This window comes from Salvelinus alpinus, chromosome 20, assembly GCF_045679555.1.
Source record: "Salvelinus alpinus chromosome 20, SLU_Salpinus.1, whole genome shotgun sequence".
Taxonomy (NCBI): Eukaryota; Metazoa; Chordata; class Actinopteri; order Salmoniformes; family Salmonidae; genus Salvelinus; species Salvelinus alpinus.
Genome location: NC_092105.1, coordinates 41,499,683 through 41,521,709, shown reverse-complemented (window position 1 = coordinate 41,521,709; position 22,027 = coordinate 41,499,683). Strand labels below are relative to the sequence as shown.

The 22,027-nt window shown below is 43.5% G+C and overlaps 1 protein-coding gene across 1 annotated transcript in view; it reads right to left on the bottom strand.

Annotated features, from left to right (window-relative positions):
• Positions 1-22,027, bottom strand: part of LOC139546903 (voltage-gated inwardly rectifying potassium channel KCNH7-like) — a 118,685-nt gene that overhangs the window by 77,800 nt on the left and 18,858 nt on the right. Inside the window, exon 3 of the mRNA XM_071355832.1 lies at positions 10,808-10,963. Within this exon, the coding sequence (XP_071211933.1) occupies positions 10,808-10,963 (156 nt within the window). The remainder of the gene's footprint in view (positions 1-10,807; positions 10,964-22,027) is intronic.

The following is a 22,027-nucleotide window of genomic DNA, read 5'->3' as shown; positions in this document are numbered from 1 at the left end:
GGAATCCAGCTGTGGTAAATTAAATTGATTGGACATGATTTGGAAAGGCACACACCTGTCAATATAAGGTCCCACAGTTGACACTGTATGTCAGAGCAAAAACCAAGCGATGAAGTCGAAGGAATTGTCTGTAGAGCTCTGAGACAGGATTGTGTCGAGGCACAGATCTGGGGAAGGGTATAGCATTGAAGGTCCCCAAGAACACAGTGGCCTCCATCATTCTTAAATGGAAGAAGTTTGGAACCACCAGACTGTTCCTAGAGCTGGCCGCCCAGCCAAACTGAGCAATCAGGGGGAGAAGGGACTTGGTTAGGGAGGTCACCAAGAACCCGATGGTCACTCTGACATAGCTCCGGAGTTCCTCTGTGGAGATGGGAGAACCTTCCAGAGGGCAGCACTCCACCAGTCGGGCCTTTATGGTAGTGGCCAGACGGAATCCACTCCTCAGTAAATGACACATGACAGCCCGCTTGGAGTTTGCCAAAAGGCACCTAAAGACTCTGAGGCCATGAGAAAGAAGATGCTCTGGTCTGATGAAACCAAGATTGAACTCTTTGGCCTGAATGCCAAGCGTCATGTCTGGAGAGAAACCTGGCACCATCCCTACGGTGAAGCATAGTGGTGGCAGCATCATGCTGTGGGGATGTTTTTCAGCGGCAGCGACTGTGAGACTAGTCAGGCTTGAGGGAAAGATGAACGGAGCAAAGTACAGAGCGATCCTTGATGAAAACCTGCCCCAGAGCCCTCAGGACCTCAGACTGGGGTGAAGGTTCAACTTCCAAAAAAACGATGTAATATATTTTAGAATAAGGCTGTAACGTAATAAAATGTGTAAAAATGATAGGGGTCTGAATAGTTTCCGAATTCACTGTATATTTTTGAGAATCATTATAACTATCATTGCTAGCATAGCTGACATTAGCTAGCTAGCTACCAACTAGCTAGCAGGCTAACATTACCCTACCTCAATAAAACTTGGATTTGGCTTGGAAACACGATAACATTTCAAAAGAAGGCAAATAATTAGTAAGAAAACCATTTGTCATGATTTTGATGTCACCAGATTGAATTTAGATGCAGTATAACTTTAGCCAGCTAACTAAGATTGAGGGGACCACTAATATTTTAGCTAGCTAACATTAGCTTTGCCGGCTATTTTTGACAAACTTTGCCTGTAACAGTAATGGCAACATTGCCATCTCTCTAAAGTAAATTTGACGACGTCATAATATGGCAAATTTGTTTCCTACTAATTACTTGCCTACTTTAGCAATGCCATCGTATTTCCATGGCACTCTAAGTTAGTGTCATTTAAACGAAACAGTCACATTGGCCTCCAAGGTGTAAACCATGTCTAGGTCACAAATAAATATAGGATGCAGCTATTGTGGTACTAGCTAACTCATATCTGACTACAACAGTGTACTAACTAGCAGCAACAAACATCAAACCAACCCAGGGCCATAGCAACTGCCTGAAGCTAATCCAATCTGGATCCAGTCAGTCTACATCTGTAAAGAATAGAATTAGCTTCCAAAGGATATTACGTTATTTCTCAAGCCATGTTAATAATTCAAGGATGATGACAATCGTTGACCCCGTTGTTCTGTTAGACAAAGTGCACAGCTGGGTGCCAGACTGATCCCCTGGTTCCCATAAACGGATGCCGGGACCTACCAGAAGGAGCAAAGGTGGGTATCATAACATGTCCAGCAATGTCATTGCAATGGTTTAGTGACCTTAAAATCATTTCATTCACCGTTCACTTGCTATTTTCACAGCTTGTCAGGCAAGACCTCAGAATAAAAGTGTTATGCGACACCCTTGTGACACCTCCTCCGTTGTTGCCAGTCTCCCTCTGCAACAGATTTCACAGGCTCATCATTTGTACAAATACCGAAAGTAACCCTCTTCATTACTTTGATGCATTTGATAACCCAATTGTGAAACATAATTGATGTAAACTGATATTATTCTTAGATGCGTATAATGTCAAACCATTTACAAGCATTTCGCTACACCCGCAATAACATCTGCAAAACACGTGAATGTGACCAATCAAATTTGATTTGATTTATCCAAGGCATAACATAGCCTGGTGAAACCAGCCTGATCGTATCTATGAGCTGTATCTATGAGCTGTATCTATGATCGTATCTGTATCTATGAGCAGAATTACTGTCTTACCTCAATTAGCCACAAAATAACTAGTTTAGAAGCAACTTCTTTGCTGGAAGCTGTCACTATATTTTCCCCCACATGGGCCATCCACCGAGCAATTCGATTTCAGCCAACGAGCTTCAGCCCCTCGCTATATGAGTGACAGCTAGCACGATGCACCCACAGCAGAGTGAGAGAGGGAAAAACGACATGTGATATAGTACGCAATTTACAGGGACCACTTTTGGCTTGTGAGTGCAACTTTCTGAACTTCTGGCTAGAAAGCATAGAAATATACCAGAGAATTGCTTTAATATCATGGATCATACAGATCATTATGATGAGATCAAATGGACTCATTGCTGCTTCCACACCGATCTCGACAAACCATTTCTGTATGGACCGCACTTTGTGCACGGGGGCGTTGTCATGCTGAAACAGGAAGGGGCCTTCTCCAAACAGTTGCCACAAAGTTGGAAGTACAGAATCATCTTCACTGGAAATAAGGGGCCTAGCCCGAACCATGAAAAACAGACCCAGACCATTATTCCTCCTCCACCAAACTGTACATTTGGCACTATGCATTGGGGCAGGTAGCGTTCTCCTGGCATCCACCATACCCAGATTTGTCCGTCGGACTGCCAGATGGTTAAGCGTGATTCATCACTCCAGAGAATGTGTTTCCACTGCTCCAGAGTCCAATGGCGGCGAGCTTTACACCACTCCAGTCGACGCTTGGCATTGGTGATTTTAGGCTTGTGTGCGGCTGCTTGGCCATGGAAACCCATTTCATGAAGCTCCCAACAAAAAGGTATTGTGAGAGGCAGTTTGAAACTCAGTGGTGAGTATTGCAACCGAGGACACATTTTTACATGATACGCCCTTCAGCACTTGGCGGTCCTGTTCTGTGAGCTTGTGTGGCCTACCACTTCGCGGCCGTTGTTGCTCCTAGATGTTTCCATTTCAGAATAACAGCACTTACAGTTGACCTGGGCAGCTCAAGCAGGACAGAAATTTGGTGAACTGACTTGTTGGAAAGGTGGCATCCTATGACAATGCCATGTTGAAAGTCACTGAGCTCTTCAGTATGGGCCATTCTACTGCCAATGTTTGTCTATGGAGATTACATGGCTGTGTGCTTGATTTTATATACCTGTCAGCAACGGGTGTGGCTGAAATAGCCGAATACACTCATTTGAAGGGATGACCACATACTTTTGGCCATGTAATGTATGTCATGTAATAGATTGGCATCATCACTCTTACGGTCTGTAAGGAAGATGTTTCTCTGGTTTCTGACCTGTGGAATAACAAGTAGGTAGGTGACAAGGACGATGGTTCCAGCAGTTTACAAACAATAGGTCCAACCCATCATTGAGTGTACCTGTTGGGCCAAACATGTTGTTCGTAAATGGCTGGAACCATCTCCCCAGATGGCCATCAACCTGCCTGTTGTTCCACACCGACAATTTGCACTTGTACACATTACAATACAGTGTAGCCTTTTGTCAGCGGATGCTCAGTCAGTTTTAAACAACAGCTGTCTCTAATTGAGGTTATGTGATGGTTCATCAGTGATTCTATAGAAGCGGCAGCAGGATAGAGTTTACTTGATTCATCTATGTCTTCAGCATTGTATGGGCTGATGACAACTCTGAGGAGAAATTGAAGATGATGCTGAGATTGCTAGTGGTTTTAAATTGATTGATCATATCACAGAAATGTCAAATCCACGAACACAATCATAGCCAAATCTTCTGTAGGGTTCACATGAGCAAAGTACTAGGTTTGAGAATAGATACAGAATATTGATCCTGAATATCTAGTTGTTTACATGATGGTAAACCAGGTGCACAGCCTTATGTGCAAATTCCCACTCTTATTTTTGATAAAGTTTTGAAAGGCTCTGCATTTATCTGGCTCCAGGTCATCTATAAGTCTTTGCTAGGTAAAGCCCCGCCTTATCTCAGCTCACTGGTCATCATAGCAGCACCCACCCGTAGCACGCGCTCCAGCAGGTATATTTCACTGGTCATCCCCAAAGCCAACTCGTCCTTTTGCCGCCTTTCCTTCCAGTTCTCTGCTGCCAATGACTGGAACGAATTGCAAAAATCACTGAAGCTGGATACTTATATCTCCCTCACTAACTTTAAGCATCAGCTGTCAGAGCAGCTTACTGATCATTGCACCTGTACATAGCACATCGGTAAATAGTCCACCCAACTACCTCATCCTCATATTGTTATTTATTTTTTTGCTCCTTTGCACCTCAGTATCTCTACTTGCACATTCATCTTCTGCACATCTATCTCTCCAGTGTTTAATTGCTAAATTGTAATTATTTCACCATTATGGCCTATTTATTGCCTTACCTCCCTAATCTTACTACATTTGCACACACTGTATATAGATTTTTCTATTGTGTTATTGACTGTATGTTTGTATATCCCATGTGTAACTCTGTGTTGTTTGTGTCGCACTGCTTTGCTTTATCTTGGCCAGGTCGCAGTTGTAAATGAGAACTTGTTGTCAACTGGCCTACCTGGTTAAATAAAGGTGAAATAAAAAAATATATATATATATTTGTGTTTGACATTCCTCTATCGTAATCGCTCCTCTTTCACCCCAGCTGCCAAACTAACCCTGATTCAGATGATCATCATGATTACGGAGACATAATTTATAGATCGGCAGGTAAGGGTGCTCTTGAGCGGCTAGATGTTCTTTACCATTCGGCCATCAGATTTGCCACCAATGCTCCTCATAGGACACGTCACTGCACTCTATACTCCTGTGTAAACTGGTCATCTCTGTATACCCATTGCAAGACCCACTGGTTGATGCTTATTTATAAAACCCTCTTAGGCCTCACTCCCCCCTACCTGAGATATCTACTGCAGCCCTCATTCTCCACATACAACACCCGTTCTGACAGTCACATTCTGTTAAAGGTCCACAAAGCACACACATCCCTGGGTCGCTCCTCTTTTCAGTTCGCTGCAGCTAGCGACTGGAACGAGCTGCAACAAACACTCAAACTGGACAGTTTTATCCCAATCTCTTCATTCAAAGACTCAATCATGGACACTCTTACTAACAGTTGTGGCTGCTTTGTGTGATGTATTGTTGTCTCTACCTTCTTGCCCTTTGTGCTGTTGTCTGTGCCCAATAATGTTTGTACCATGTTTTGTGCTGCTACCATGTTGTGTTGCATCCATGTTGTTGTTATGTTGTGTTGCTACCATGCTGTGTTGTCATGTGTTGCTGCCTTGTTATGTTGTTGTCTTTGGTCTCTCTTTATGTAGTGTTGTCTCTCTTGTTGTGATGTGTGTTTGGTCCTATAGTTATATTGCAGGAGGCCTTTTGCCTTTTGGTAGGCCGTCATTGTGAATAAGAATTTGTACTTAACTGATTTGCATAGTTAAATAAAAGTCAAATAAAAAATTAAATAGATGTAACACTTTTGTGTATGCTAAAGACATTTTGTATATGCTCTCTATCCACAGGAGATGGACATCAGCAGTCATGAACCCCCAGTCCCGCATCCACCACACATTGACCTTCCTTTGGGCTTCCTGGGGCCTGGCAATCCCCTTACCATATTGGAGTGACAATCATCGAGCTAGAAGCACATTATGTAAAGATGTATAAATGTAAATACTATGCAATGAGACAAAGTACATTTTTTCATAAAACAATCAGTGGACTTTACCTATAACAAATGCATTCACATACACAGTGCATTCGGAAAGTATTCAGACCTCTTGACTTTTTCTACATTTTGTTTCGTTACAGCCTTATTCTAAAATGGAATAAATAAAAATAAATACATCTACACACAATACCCCATAATGACAAAGCAGGTTTTTAGAATTTTGTCTGAAGAGTGCAGAGACAGGATTGTGTCGAGGCACAGATCTAGGGAAGGGTACCAAAACATTGCAGCATTGAAGGTTCCAAAGAACACAGTGGCCTCAATCATTCTTAAATGGAAGAAGTTTGGAACCACCAGACTCATCCTAGAGCTGGCCGCCCAGCCAAACTGAGCAATCGGGGGAGAAGGGCCTTGGTCAGGGAGGTGACCAAGAACCTGATGGTCATTCTGACAGAGCTCCAAAGTTCCTCTGTGGAGATGGGAGTACCTTCCAGAAGGACAACCATTTCTGCAGCACTCCACCAATCAGGCCTTTATGGTAGAGTTGCCAGACGGATGCCACTCCTCAGTAAAAGGCACACGAAAGCCCACTTGGAGTTTGTCAAAAGGCACCTAAAGGACTCTCAGACCATGAGAAACAATATTCTCCCAGGTCTGATGAAACCGAGATTGAACTCTTTGGCCTGAATGCCAAGCGTCAGGTCTGGAGGAAACCTGGCACCATCGCTACGGTGAAGCATGGTGGTGGCAGCATCATGCTGTGGGGATGTTGTTCAGCTGCAGGGACTGGGAGACTAGTCAGGATCGAGGGAGAGATGAACTGAGCAAAGTACAGAGAGATCCTGAAAACCTGCTCCAGAGCGTTCAGGATCTCAGGCTGAGGCGAAGCTTTACACCACTTCAGCCGTGGTGTAAAGTCAAGGGGTTTCAAAACTTTCCGAATGCACTGTACTGTATGTCAACATGGGCTTTCATAAGACACCTAGACTTTTATAAAGCTACGGCTGCAGTAAACTCTCACCTTGTAATGTTCCAAAATGAAAATGATTTACACACATTTTTAAAGACCAATCTTATATGATGATGGCCTAATTCCTATAAGGAAGCACACAACACATATGATTCTTATACAATTCCTGTGTTTCTCACATATGTGACAATATATACTGTCAGACATTTAGTTCTGTATAATGCCTGTGTATGAATGTGGTGTACTTCATATAAGACACTTATGTGATTCATAGACCCTTTCAAAGGTTCCATACGTTGTACTTTTATACAGGTGTAACAGGATGGGCTATTGTGCTAGAAAACGTTTCATAGCCTACTGGAATGATATTGAATAATGATATTATTCATGATATCGAATATCCCTGCATTACAGTGAGTAGGAGTTATGTTGAGAAGTTATGCATTTCATAGTAAATGAGGCCTATGATATTTCCATTGACATTTTGCCATGCTGGCTGCAAATGCATAGCCTGCTGTGTCATCATCTGCTCTCGCTTTTTTCCCATACGGTGACCCTAAACTCGGAGCTTCTACTCCAGCCCTTGCTGCTCGACTCATCTGTGGACCACACGTCCTCTCCCTCGGCTAGTCTAAGGACGAGCAACACATTGTATAAGTTGATTTTCAATATTGGAAGCTAACTGCTAATAGACTTATGATTTTTTGATTTCATAAGTAAATTGTAAGTAATAGAAAGTACTGGTACCGCTAATCCTGTAGCTTTATCAGTTTAATATTTGCATTAGGTACATACTGTAGCCACTATGTGAAGTATTTTCTTTTTGATTCATCTATTTTTATACGCTAGCTAGCAATAGTCAGAGCCATGTATTTCATGTTTCTAAATACAGTATTGCTAGGGGGCTGGCCCAAGTGGGCCAAGCTTGCAGTGTGTCAACAAAATGTGTGTAGATTCCTTGAATAGGGAAAATGGCGCCACACAGCTTCCAGAAAACAGTTGCTTTCAAACTCAGGATTTCATGGTTGAGTAAAGACAGTAATTCTGCTAATAGATTTTGCATGCATTAACTACGCCGAGACACGTGCAGCCCAAAGCGGGAAGTTAAAAAAAGACGTAAAATTCGCCAAAGTTCCGAAACGTCTCTTTAATCTGCGTGAAAATTACCACAAGATCTAAACCCAGCATCCCCAGGCATGGCCTCCTGCTTCACGTGCTCCGGCACATGTTTCGTTTTCATTCAACTGGGACTGCTTGGTATGAATGGTCACTTGCAGATAGAAGCTGTTGATTTATGAATGGTAGGAATTATTGGATTTATGTGCCTGTTTAAGTGTATTACTCGTGCTAATGTCAAAATACAATGTTCCCAGTTTTTTTTTGGAGAACACAGTTCCTGTGTGTTTTGTGGAAACGTCAAAAGAGCAGAATATTTGAGAAGCAATAAGAAAGGGAATTGAATTTTGAATGTGCTTTTAGATTCAGCCCCATTACTCTACAGTATTTATTTCCTTTGGGAAAGAAGAGAGGGCATGCGGCTGCCTCTCTGCTTTATACCATTAAGCCTTCTACGGGTCATTTACTCCAAACACATACATTTTCCATTTCATACAGCAGCTATTAATCCGTCGCAATAACTCAGTATGAAATTACAATTAAATGGTTCAAAGAGGAAGACATAATGAGAGGAAAGCTCTTTGGTTGCACCCAGTGAATCTAGTTGACAATAGAATCCTAAATTAAAATAATTGATAGTATTTTATGTGAATCTATACCACTGTAATTTTCCCACAAATAGCATAGCGGAAAGATACATTTTCATACGGTGCAATGCATCTCTTTTCCTGGTAATGTGTAGCTGTTCTATTTGCTCATGTCTTGGTGACATCTTGGAAAAAATCCTGAGAAGTGGGTTCTGTGTGCAGACTTTGTGAAGGAGGGATTATGCTCTCACTTGCACGTACTATTGTGCTAGTTGCTATGATACCTGGAGATCGTACAGTATGTATGGGATCATAATTAGCTCCCCATGGTCCCGAAAATCAATTTCCAAGGAAAGCATATTTGTATGAGGCCAATAACAGCGGGACTATGCATTTATGTCCATAAAATGGATAAAGCATAAGTGTGCCTGTGGTGTCTGTCTGCTGATCTGTCACACCACCTGCGTATCTGTCCCTTCCTTCTGTGGCGCTTTTTCCCCTCAGTGAAGACCTCTAGTACGGAAGAAGCAATCAGCTCTGATTAGTCATGTTAAAAACAAACACACATACGTACACACATGTGCACACACACGCACACGCACATACACACGCTCACATACGGACGGACGCACGCACGCACGCACGCACGCACGCACGCACGCACGCACGCACGCACGCACGCACGCACACACACACACACACACACACACACACACACACACACACACACACACAACTAGGGTTGCAAGATTCCAGGAACTTTCAATAAATTCTAATTTTTTTTCTCCAGAAAACCAGGGTATTTATTGAAAGTTCCCAGAATTTTGCAACCTGACACACGACAAACACAGAGGAAACACAACCCCCACCGCCTTGGGTGCAGTGTTCAGGATTCATGTGGAACCAAGCGGAGGGCTCTGCCTTGCTCAGTGAGAGGAGATGCTCGGCACCTTCAATCAGGAGCAAGCAGAGATGTCTTGTTGACATTTACACCCTCTGACACACAGCAGTGGAGGAGGTGGTAAAGAGACACGGCTCCCAGTTCAAACACCACTGCTCTGTTATCTCAGAGCAGAGATGGCAATATTCCACAATCGTGGAGGCCAAATAAATTGTGAAATAAAATGGCCATGCAAAAGCTCTCCTGCCGCTAAAAAGGCATCTGTGCCCATTTATCCTATGGAAGCAGCTAGTCGATAGATAAAGCCCATTATCTATTAGTTTGAGCTTTCTACTCAGTTTCCTTGTGAAAAGAAACACAATCTAGTGATCTGTCTTTCAGACGTTAAAATAACTGTCCAGAGAAAATATAACTTTTATAAGTTCATATTCTGTTAACTCATACCCAAATGGTGTTGTGTATTCCCTAAATAGGGAAAAAGACACTTTACAGCTTGCAGAAAATGTCAAGGTTAATTGAGGTAAAACAGAAATTCTGCTAATAGATGATGCATGTATGAACTACACATGGACACATCCAGGCCAAAGTGGGAGGTTTAAAAAATACTGACAAATTCGCCAAAGTTCCAAAACATCTCTTTAATCTGTTTGAAAATGACACCAAGCTCTAAACCCTTTGTTTTCATTCAACTGGGATTGCTTGGTATTTGTGGCCAAAGCATTTACTTGCTTTGGTTAAAAAAATGCTTGCTATTTCCTCATAGAACATGATGTCATGTTAGCTCATTGGCTGAGCTGGCCAATCAGCGGTCTACTCGCATTAATATCTTTATGACCGGCATACACATACATGGCCCACACTGTTCTGTCGTTGGGGTAAGCCCACACCATTCCAACACAGAAAAGCAGCTTTTCAACATATTTAAATATTTTTTTTTCTGGAAGGAAAACTGTTTCACTCATATTATTATTAATTATAGGTAATATAATTAATGAAACACTGGACAGTTACTTTAAGCTTTGTTCCACTTTAAGCTTTGTTCCAACTTGCTTAATTAGCCTCTTGCAGATGTAGATGAGGATGAGCATGAATAATAGCAATTAGTGGAATCCACTTGTATAATTGCCCTTCTATTGAAGAGGAGTGTGTCTTTGGGAACTGGAAGGAAGTCAATTCGGGCTTCCTATGGGATGGGCTTCTTGATCTAGCTGCAGTCCTACATCATTACATAGGTTGTGTCCTAAATGGCAACCCGTTCCCTATGTAGTGCACTACTTTTGAGTAATGCACTACGTAGGGAATAGAGAGCCATTTGATGCACATCCATTCTGTATTGGGAAGAGTCAAAACAACTGTAATATTTCATACCCACATTACCAGTATACAGTACAGTGCAGTGCATAGGGTACAATACTCACTGGAATCAGTTCTTTCCGGGGATGTGTGGTTCAGTTTCTCTGTCGAGTCGCTGCTTCCTTCCTCAAGGACGTAATCAAAGTTTAGGATGAACAGCATCACTACGCCTTCCTCGTTCTTCACCGGGATTATGTGAGTGTAGCACTGGAAGTCTGACCCTGGAAGAGAAATAATAAACCTGCCATGTCTAAAAGCTGACGTACCTTATGCTCTCCTTCCATAGTTGAGCTCTACTACAGTATAACTTCTAATCCATTTTCTTGCATATGCCTGCTACTGAAGCAGGCACTGAGCAGGCACTGAGCAGGCACTGAGCAGGCACCTTTTTAATAATAATATAGTGCTGAGGGTTGGATTCTTTCTAAAGCCACCGAGGAGAGAAACAATTACTTCGACATTATTATTATTACAACCATGATTATTGGAATAATAATAATGTATTATTATTATTATTATTCCAACCATATTATTCCAACTATGCTGTTACTGCAATTGATAATGTAATAAGATGTTGCTCTCACCTCTTAGGACTACGTGTTCATCATGAATTCCCTAGCTATATGATAGTAAGGCAGTTCGCTGATTCGACAGGGTCACTGATTGGCCAAGATGGCACTAGATAAGTAGCGTGCTTTATGCGATTAAAGGCCCAGTGGTGAAACATGTTGCCCTCAGACTATCCTGCATTTGCAAAACATTGGCCTAGAATGCAGACGTCTGAGGCACGTGGGACCTGCAGGCTACAGCACACAAGCCAGGCCAGGGCTTCACAGTGTACACATAGAATGTGCCGAAATGGGACCTTATTCCCTTTACAGTGCACTGCTTTTGGCCAGGGTGTCACGCCCTGACCATAGAGAGCCTTTTATTCTCTATGTTGGTTAGGTCGGGGTGTGACATGGGTGGGTTATCTAGGTGATTATACGTCTATGTTGGCCTGGTATGGTTCCCAATCAGAGGCAGCTGTTTATCGTTGTCTCTGATTGGGGATCATATTTAGGCAGCCTTTTCCCACTGGGTTTTTGTGGGATCTTGTTTGTTTGTGTGTAGTTGCCAGTGTGCACTGCATTTGACTTCACGTTTTGTTTTTGTTCTGTATTGTTTTGGTGAGTTTCTGCGCCTTGGTCCGTTAATTCTACAAACGATCTCTCATAGGGTTCTGATAAAAAGCAGTGCACTAGGGAATAGGGTGTAATTTGGGACGCAAACATAAGACTGCAAGGACTACTCTTAGAACAGAGTCATACCAGACCTAGTGCTGCTGAGCTGCCTCCTTAATTGAAGGAAGAATCCATTATCGAGACCTCATCTGGGTACTGAATTGCACCTAATTCCCTAAATAGTGTGCTACTTTTGACCAGAGCCATATAATAATCCCTCCTTCACAAGAGTCAGGGCCCTGGTCAAAGCATTGCACTATATAGGGAATAGTTTAACGTTTTAATGTCATGTGCACAAGTACAGTGAAACACCTTTCTTGCAAGCTCCAAACCCAACAATGCAGTAAGCAATATCAATGTAGCACTAAAAATAATGTAGGGTAGAACAAAAACATAATAAGAAATATGAAGAAGCAAACACCTCCCTCTGTAACGCCATGCGATTGAGGGTGGTACTGTTCCAGTACCAAGCAGTGATGCAGCCAAAATGTTCTCAATAGTGCAGCTGTAGAACCTTTTGAGGATTTGAGGGCCCATTCCAGACCTTTTCAACTTCCTGAGGGGGAAGAGGAGCTTTCGCGCCTTCTTCACGACTGTGCGGCATGTGGACCATTTTAAGTCCTTAGTGATTTGGACTCTGAACAGGGAGTACAGGAGGGGACTAAGCACACAGTCCTGTGGGACCCCCGTGTTGAGGGTCAGCATGACAGAGGTGATGCTGCCTACCCTCACCACCTGGGGTCGGGCCGTCAGGAAGTTCAGGAGCCAGTTGCAGAGGGAGGTGTTCAATCCGGGGGAATAGGGTGCAATTCAGTGGAGGCTGCTGAGGGGAGGACAGCTCGTAATGATGGCTAGAATGCAGCGAATAGAATGGCACCAAACACATGGAAACCATACTGTATGTTTGATGTTGTTGATAGAGTTCCACCTGTTCTGCTCCAGCCATTACCATGTGCCCATCATCCCCAATTAAGGTGCCACCAACCTCCTGTGATGCCATTTCAGACACTGGGGTTGACTTTCTCCAGGCAGAATGGAGAAGAGTAACAACTGACCACAAGCCAGTAAATGTGTGTTTTACGGAAACTGAATCAGTTAGGCTACGATACAATGTAGTATATGCAAAACATTGAATGCAACATTTAATCCAAGTTTAATAGTCTCAGCGCCAAATCAATATTACATAAGGTGATAGTTACTAATATTTTGTACATGACAGTGATTGTTTGAATCTTTGAAATGTCACCCAAACCGCTAACAATGCTCAGAATATCCTTACCAGAAGTTACTCAGTTAAGAGAGTGTTAACAGATTGCTAATTATTTCAGCGCTGCTGGAGACACGACAACAATACAACAATAATCTGCAAGTCTGAATGTTTCACATGCATGCTATGGCTGAGCCATGCTGTAATAATAGAGGAGGAAAAGGTTGACAACACCATCAAGACCTTTTAAAGGGGCGCTGAACTCCCTGATTTGGCCTAGTTTTTCGACTTGGTCTTAAAGTCATGCAGCGGCCATGACTGAAACCAAATGAGAGTTGTCTCGGGGGGAGGTTTAATGTGGGTGTCTCTTGTGTGTGTGTTCGCACGTGGCAAGCGTTTGTATATTCCCTCTGCCAAAACAGTACACAACCCAAGAAAAACTGTTAAGGTACCATTCGTTCCGTAACATTTTGGACAATACTTTTTTAAAAACTTATCCTATGCACACTTTATAGTAAATGCATGTCACTAGAATAAACGTTTCCGACTCATATCGATGCCACATAGGCCGTTTTCGAGAGATTGACTGTGCTCTTCCAGTTACCTCAAAACTCAACTGAATTCTACTGTGTTTAGTTATAACACATATGCTTAAGCTGCACTGCTACCTAATTACCACCAACAAAAATGATGATACGGGAACATTTTGAGTTGGTTCCTTAGGGTCCTCCAATCTATTTAGAGCCAGTACAATGTTAGGCGGAGCATCCCGGGGCCTTCGTAGGGCATCAATGTTAGGAAAATGTTATTACTTGCTTCAAAGGATACCAAACAAGCTTATCAGAATGGCATCGTAAACAAAAACACATACTGAAATGTTAAGCGTCCTTCCATATAGACAAATCAAATTTTATTTGATGGTTAGCAGATGTTAATGCGAGTGTAGCGAAATGCTTGTGCTTCTAGTTCCGACAATGCAGTAATAACCAACAAGTAATCTAACCTAACAATTCCACAACTACTACCTTATACACACAAGTGTAAAGGGATAAAGAATATGTACATAAAGATATATGAATGAGTGATGGTACAGAACGGCATAGGCAAGATGCAGTAGATGGTATAGTGTACAGTCTATACATATGAGATGAGTAATGTAGGGTATGTAAACATAAAGTGGCATAGTTTAAAGTGGCTAGTGATACATGTATTACATAAAGATGGCAAGATGCAGTAGATGATATACAGTACAGTATATACATATACATATGAGATGAGTAATGTAGGGTATGTAAACATTATATTAAATGGCATTGTTTAAAGTGGCTAGTGATACATTTTTACATAATTTCCATCAATTCCCATTATTAAAGTGGCTGGAGTTGAGTCAGTATGTTGGCAGCGGCCGCTAAATGTTAGTGGTGGCTGTTTAACAGTCTGATGGCCTTGAGATAGAAGCTGTTTTTCAGTCTCTCGGTCCCTGCTTTGATGCACCTGTACTGACCTCGCCTTCTGGATGATAGCGGGGTGAACAGGCAGTGGCTCGGGTGGTTGTTGTCCTTGATGATCTTTATGGCCTTCCTGTGACATCGGGTGGTGTAGGTGTCCTGGAGGGCAGGTAGTTTGCCCCCGGTGATGCGTTGTGCAAACCTCACTACCCTCTGGAGAGCCTTACGGTTGTGGGCGGAGCAGTTGCCGTACCAGGCGGTGATACAGCCCGACAGGATGCTCTCGATTGTGCATCTGTAGAAGTTTGTGAGTGCTTTTGGTGACAAGCTGAATTTCTTCAGCCTCCTGAGGTTGAAGAGGCGCTGCTGCGCCTTCTTCACAACGCTGTCTGTGTGGGTGGACCAATTCAGTTTGTCCGTGATGTGTACACCGAGGAACTTAAAACTTTCCACCTTCTCCACTACTGTCCCGTCGATGTGGATAGGGGGGTGCTCCCTCTGCTGTTTCCTGAAGTCCACAATCATCTCCTTTGTTTTGTTGATGTTGAGTGTGAGGTTGTTTTCCTGACACCACACTCCGAGGGCCCTCACCTCCTCCCTGTAGGCCGTCTCGTCGTTGTTGGTAATCAAGCCTACCACTGTAGTGTCGTCCGCAAACTTGATGATTGAGTTGGAGGCGTGCATGGCCACGCAGTCGTGGGTGAACAGGGAGTACAGGAGAGGGCTCAGAACGCACCCTTGTGGGGCCCCAGTGTTGAGGATCAGCGGGGTGGAGATGTTGTTACCTACCCTCACCACCTGGGGGCGGCCCGTCAGGAAGTCCAGGACCCAGTTGCACAGGGCGGGGTCGAGACCCAGGGTCTCGAGCTTGATGACGAGTTTGGAGGGTACTATGGTGTTAAATGCTGAGCTGTAGTCGATGAACAGCATTCTCACATAGGTATTCCTCTTGTCCAGATGGGTTAGGGCAGTGTGCAGTGTGGTTGCGATTGCGTCGTCTGTGGACCTATTGGGTCGGTAAGCAAATTGGAGTGGGTCTAGGGTGTCAGGTAGGGTGGAGGTGATAAGGTGACAAGTATACACTATTATATTCATTTGTACGGCTATATAATTTGAATAGGAGGCATTCCTTATTATATATATTTTTTTTTTCTTCACAAGTTCACATTGCCAGGACGTTGAGGGTGGTTTCCTGGTGCCTATTTGCATGGTTTAAAAATGTATCCAGCCTTGTTTCAAGTTTTTATTTCACGTGCACAAGTACACTGAGTTCCTTTCTTGTACGCTCTAAACCCAACAATACAGGAATCAATATCAATGCAGTACTAAAAATAACATAAAGTAGAACAAAAACAAACAAGAAAAAAATATATTAAAAAAAGAAGTCAGCTATATACAGGGTCAGATCCAATAGCATATTTACAATGTGCAGGGATACTGGAGTGGTAGAGGTAGATATACACTGTCACTGATGATGCAGATTTATCTGGCTGCTAAATCTATCCACTCATTAGATCATGTTCAACTCATAATTTATTCTCCCTAATCTCCTAGGACCATAACCCTATATCCTCCACTACAATATAATGCTATCAGCATTACCATTGAAGTGTAAAAAGCAGGTTCAGATTCATTCAATGTCATTCAGAGTAGACAGAAATAAATCCTTTCCTCAGTGGGACTCCATTTCTCCCAAAGTCTCGCTGCCCTCATAAAACAAGCCACATATCCACTGCCCTTCTAGGAAGAACACCTGATGTGCAATAATAAGCCATACAAAATGCCCACCCTTCCCTATGCAAATGTCTCTGTCTCCCTCTGTCTACCAGCCAGGCTCACAAAGAACACACATTACGCGTTCACAGGAATCGTCTCAGAGCTGGATCTCACACCACGCTGCCAGTCGCATTCATTAGCAGTAGCTGTCTGTCTGACTAAATATATCGATCTTGTGTTGGACTGCCTTTACATGTCAGGCTTAGGATGCTTCCGTGCATCAGCAGCCCCCATGGAACAACCCTTCTTAAACAACATTTTATTTCCTAAACTGTGAATTACATTCATGTTTTTATTGGATGAAAAAAAAGGAGACATTTAGCTGACACTTATCCAAAGCATCTTACGGTCAGGCTATTCAGCTTAAGGTAGCTACTGTAGGTAAGACAACCACCTATCACAATCATTGTAATTGTGCTGAATTGGTTATAAGTAAAGCCTTCAGATATTTAATCTGCTATCGGTTATAACCAAATCCGGTGTATAAAACGCCTCACTCACCTCCTCTGATATCGATACTGTTCATTGTCAGCGCTTTAAGATTCTCCTTATAAAGGAAGATGCCAAAGGAAGATTCGCAGGTATTAAACATTCATCGCTTTTAGTTAACAGCATTTAGGATTACCCGCAATTACATGACGAAAATAACACCTATTCATCTTCGTCTTTCGTCTTTAAATTATTCAGTGTGTACACGGATCTTGTATCTGTTAGTTGGCATACATTAATGTTGCACATTGCGTCACATTTGGAATCTGTGCAAAGAAACGAGCTACTGTGTGTGAGTACAGAATCTGCTGCAGGAAAGAGGAGACCCATGCAGACCCAAGAGGGGGCCAGAATGGCAAAGTCAGCGGAAATATGTTTGGGAATTGATTTACTAGAAAACAACAGGCTTCTAAAAGGGTGAGCTATGGGGGTCCCTCCTCATCCTATCACCTGCTGAATGTCAGGTGTATAGTAAATAATCATTTCCTTCTTTTGGTCAGGAAACTATTCACACCTTTCATAGCCATTAGGAAGGCAGACAGACTCTGGTGTGTTGATTGAATAGAGAATTCTCCAGTTAATTCCCTCTGCCAGTACACAGATCAAATCAGACTACATGCATGATTGTGGAAAGTGGCCAGGATATAGAGTAGTATGTATGTGTGCCTCTCGGGTTGGTGGTAAATCTCCCTAAAAAGTACAGGAACATTTGGCTTACGGTTTGAGAGGTGTTATTCAGTGCTATACATATTCCTAAACAATTGTGTCATTAGGTGTGTACACGGTTGTATTCACAAGGCAGCAAATGGAAGAGAAGGGACTGAAACCCAGAGCATATCGGACTGCTTCTCTCTACCATATCACCGGATTCCTGCCGCTCCGGATCATTACACCAGATCATTAATCCAGATCATCGCAGCTAACTAGCTGCAAACGAGTGGCTACTGTTAGCTAACGCCTCTGTCCCGAAGCAAGCACCAGCTAGCCTTGAGCTAGGCCCATATACCAGCTAATTCTAGGGCTACAACACCTCCTTTGCCAATTGGCCTGGACCCTTTATTGTCGACACGGTGCCCCGCCGATCCATCACGACTGGACTGCCGATGTGATCGCCCGATGTGGTCTCAACAGGCTATTCTGTTACGATGTCGCCGAAGAACCAGCTACTAGCCCCGGCCAGCTAGCTTTTCAGAACGCTGTGTCCCCTGCTCGCCTAGCGTAGTAGTGACTACCGAACAGCACCCTGACTCATCTATTGCTGCTCTACTACCCTATGATCCCTCGGCTACACAGCTGATGCCCCCTTGACTGTTTCAATAACACGGTACCTAATTTTGTTTACCTGTCGGCCCCACCCTGGAACTCAGGTCCTGCATGTACCTAACTGACCCGCTCTGCCCATTCATCACCATTTTCCCATTGCTGTCTTAGCTCTCCTGATCAACACCTGTGATTGCTTTAGGCCTCTCTCTAATGTCAATATGCCTTGTCTACTGCTGTCTTGGCTAGTTTTTATTGTTTTACTTCACTGTAGAGCCTTCAGTCCCGCTCAACATGCCTTAGATAGCTCTTTCGTCCCACCCCACACACATGCGGAGACCTCACCTGGCTTAACTTGTCCCTACGGAGACGAAACCTCTCTCATCGTCACTCCTAAACACCTAGGTTTACCTCCACTGCACTCACAACCTAACATACCCTTGTCTGTACATTATGCCTTGAATCTATTCTACCACGCCCAGAAATCTGCTCATTTTATTCTGTCCCCAACGCACTAGATGACCAGTTCTTTTTATAGCCTTTAGCCGTACCCTTATCCAACTCCTCCTCTGTTCCTCTGGTGATGTAGAGGTTAACCCAGGCCCTGTAGCCCCTAGTTCCACTCCTATTCCCTAGGCGCTATCATTTGTTGACTTCTGTAACCACAAAAGCCTTGGTTTCATGCATGTTAACATCAGAAGCCTCCTCCCTAAGTTTGTTTTATTCACTGCTTTAGTACACTCTGCCAACCCTGATGTCCTAGCCGTGGAAGACCACCAAAAATTCTGAGATTTCCATTCCCAACTACAACATTTTCCGCCAAGATAGAACTGCCAAAGGGGGTGGAGTTGCAATCTACTGCAGAGACAGCCTGCAGAGTTCTGCCATACTATCCAGGTCTGTGCCCAAACAGTTCGAGCTTCTACTTTTAAAAATCCACCTTTCCAGAAATAAGTCTCTCACTGTTGCCACTTGTTAAAGACCCCCCTCAGTCCCAGCTGTGCCCTGTACACCATATGTGAATTAATTGCCCCCCATTTATCTTCAGAGTTTGTACTGTTAGGTGACCTAACCTGGGATATGCTTAACACTGCGGCCGTCCTACAATCTAAGCTAGATGCCCTCAATCGCTCACAAATTATCATGGAACCCACCAGGTACAACCTTCAATCAGTAAACATGGGCACCATCATAGATATCATCCTGACCAACCTGCCCTCTAAATACACCTCCTCTCTCTTCAACCAGGATCTCAGCGATCACTGCCTCATTGCCTGCGTCCGTAATGGGTCCGTGGTCAAACGACCACCACTCATCACTGTCAAACGCTCCCTAAAACACATCAGCGAGCAGGCCTTTCTAAGCGACCTGGCCCGGGTATCCTGGAAGGATATTGACCTCATTCCATTGACCTTATTCGCCCCCCGCTATATGTAACTTTTCAGGGAAGTTAGGAACTAATATTAACAGGCAGTTAGGAAAGATAAGGCTAGGTTTTTCAAACAGAAATTTGAATCCTGTAGCTCAAAATCCCAAAAGTTCTGGGACACTATAAAGTCCATGGAGAATAAGAGCCCCTCCTCCCAGCTGCCTACTGCACTGACGCTAGGAAACACTGTCACCACCAATAAATCTACGATAATTGAGAATTTCAATAAGAATTTTTCTATGGCTGGCCATGCTTTCCACCTGGCTACCCCTACCCCGGTCAACAGCTCTGCACCCCCCACAACAACTTCCCCAAGCCTCCCCCATTTCTCCTTCACCCAAATCCAGATAGCTGATGTTCTGAAAGATCTGCAAAATCTGGACCCCTACAAATCTGCTGGGCTAGACAATCTGGACCATCTCTTTCTAAAATTATCCACCGAAATTGTTGCAACCCTTACTACTAGCCTGTTCAACCTCTCTTTCGTATCGTTTGAGATCCCTAAAGATTGGAAAGCTGCCGTGGTCATCCCCCTTTTCAAAGGGGGTGACACTCTAGACCCAAACTGTTAAAGACCTATATCTATCCTACCCTGCCTTTCTAAAGTCTTCGAAAGTCAAGTTAACAAACAGATCACCGACCATTTCGAATCCCACCGTACCTTCTCCGCTATACAATCTGGTTTCCGAGCTGGTCATGGGTGCACCTCAGCCACACTTAAAGTCCTAAATGATATCATAACCGCCATCGATAAAAGACAATACTGTGCTGCCGTATTTATCGACCTGGCCAAGGCTTTCGACTCTGTCAATCACTGCATTCTCATCGGCAGACTCAACAGCATTAGTTTCTCAAATGACTGCCTCGCCTAGTTCTCCAACTACTTCTCTGATAGAGTTCAGTGTGTCAAATCGAAGGGCCTGTTGTCCAGACCTCTGGCAGTCTCTATGGGGGTGCCACAGGGTTCAATTCTCGGGCCGACTCTTTTCTCTGTATACATCAATGATTTCGCTCTTGCTGCTGGTGATTCTCTGATCCACCTTTACACAGACGACACCATTCTGTATACTTCTGTCCCATCTTTGGACACTGTGTTAACAAACCTCCAGAGGAGCTTCAATGGCAAACAACACTCCTTCTGTGGCCTCCAACTGCGCTTAAATACAAACAAAACTAAATGCATGCTCTTCAACCGATCGCTGCCTGCACACACCCGTCCGTCTAGCATCACTACTCTGGACGGTTTTGACTTAGAATATGGGGACAACTACAAATATCTAGGTGTCTGCTTAGACTGTAAACTCTCCTTCCAGACTCACAGTAATTTTAAGCATCTCAGCTTCCTATTTCGCAAACAAAGCCTCCTTCACTCATGTTGCCAAACACACCCTCGTAAAACTGACTATTCTACCGATCCTTGACTTCGGCGATGTCATTTACAAAATAGCCTCCAACACTCTACTCAGCAAATTGGATGTAGTCTATCACAGTGCCATCCACTTTGTCACCAAAGCCCCATATACTACCCACCACTGCGACCTGTATGCTCTTGTTGGCTGGCCCTCGCTTCATATTCGTCGCCAAAACTACTGGCTCCAGGTCATCTATAAGTCTTTGCTAGGTAAAGCCCCGCCTTATCTCAGGTCACTGGTCACCATAGCAGCACCCACCCGTAGCACGTGCTCCAGCAGGTATATTTCACTGGTCACCCCCAAAGCCAACTTCTCCTTTGGCCGCCTTTCCTTCCAGTTCTCTGCTGCCAATGACTGGAACGAATTGGAAAAATCACTTAAGCTGGAGACTTATATCTCCCTCACTAACTTTAAGCATCAGCTGTCAGAGCAGCTGATGCTTAAAGCACCTGTATATAGCCCATCTGTAAATAGCCCACCCAAATACCTCATCCCCATGTTGTTATAACTTTTTTTTCTCCTTTGCACCTCAGTATCTCTAGTTGCACATTCATCTTCTGCACATCTATCACTCCAGTGTTTAATTGCTGAATTGTAATTATTTTGCCATTACGGGCTATTTATTGCCTTCCCTCCCTAATCTTACTAGATTTGCACACACTGTATATAGACTTTTCTATTGTGTTATTGACTGTATGTTTGTTTATCCCATGTGTAACTCTGTGTTGTTTGTGTCACACTGCTTTGCTTTATCTTGGGCAGGTCGCAGTTGTAAATGAGAACTTGTTGTCAACTGGCCTACCTGGTTAAATAAAGGTGAAATAAAAAAGGAGGAGGGACTAACTGAACTTGTCTAATAAGAAACAGTGGTTTTCATTTTCCATTGCGAAACGTTTTGCTATTGTGTGCACTACTGAATATGACCGAGTTACCCCCTCGCCCTCTCTGAGTTGTAGATCATTCACAGGTAGGTTGGGTCATTGAAACTGGCAGGTCCAGGAGAATACAAAGTGCTGATAGTGTACATCAGTGTTTCTATCA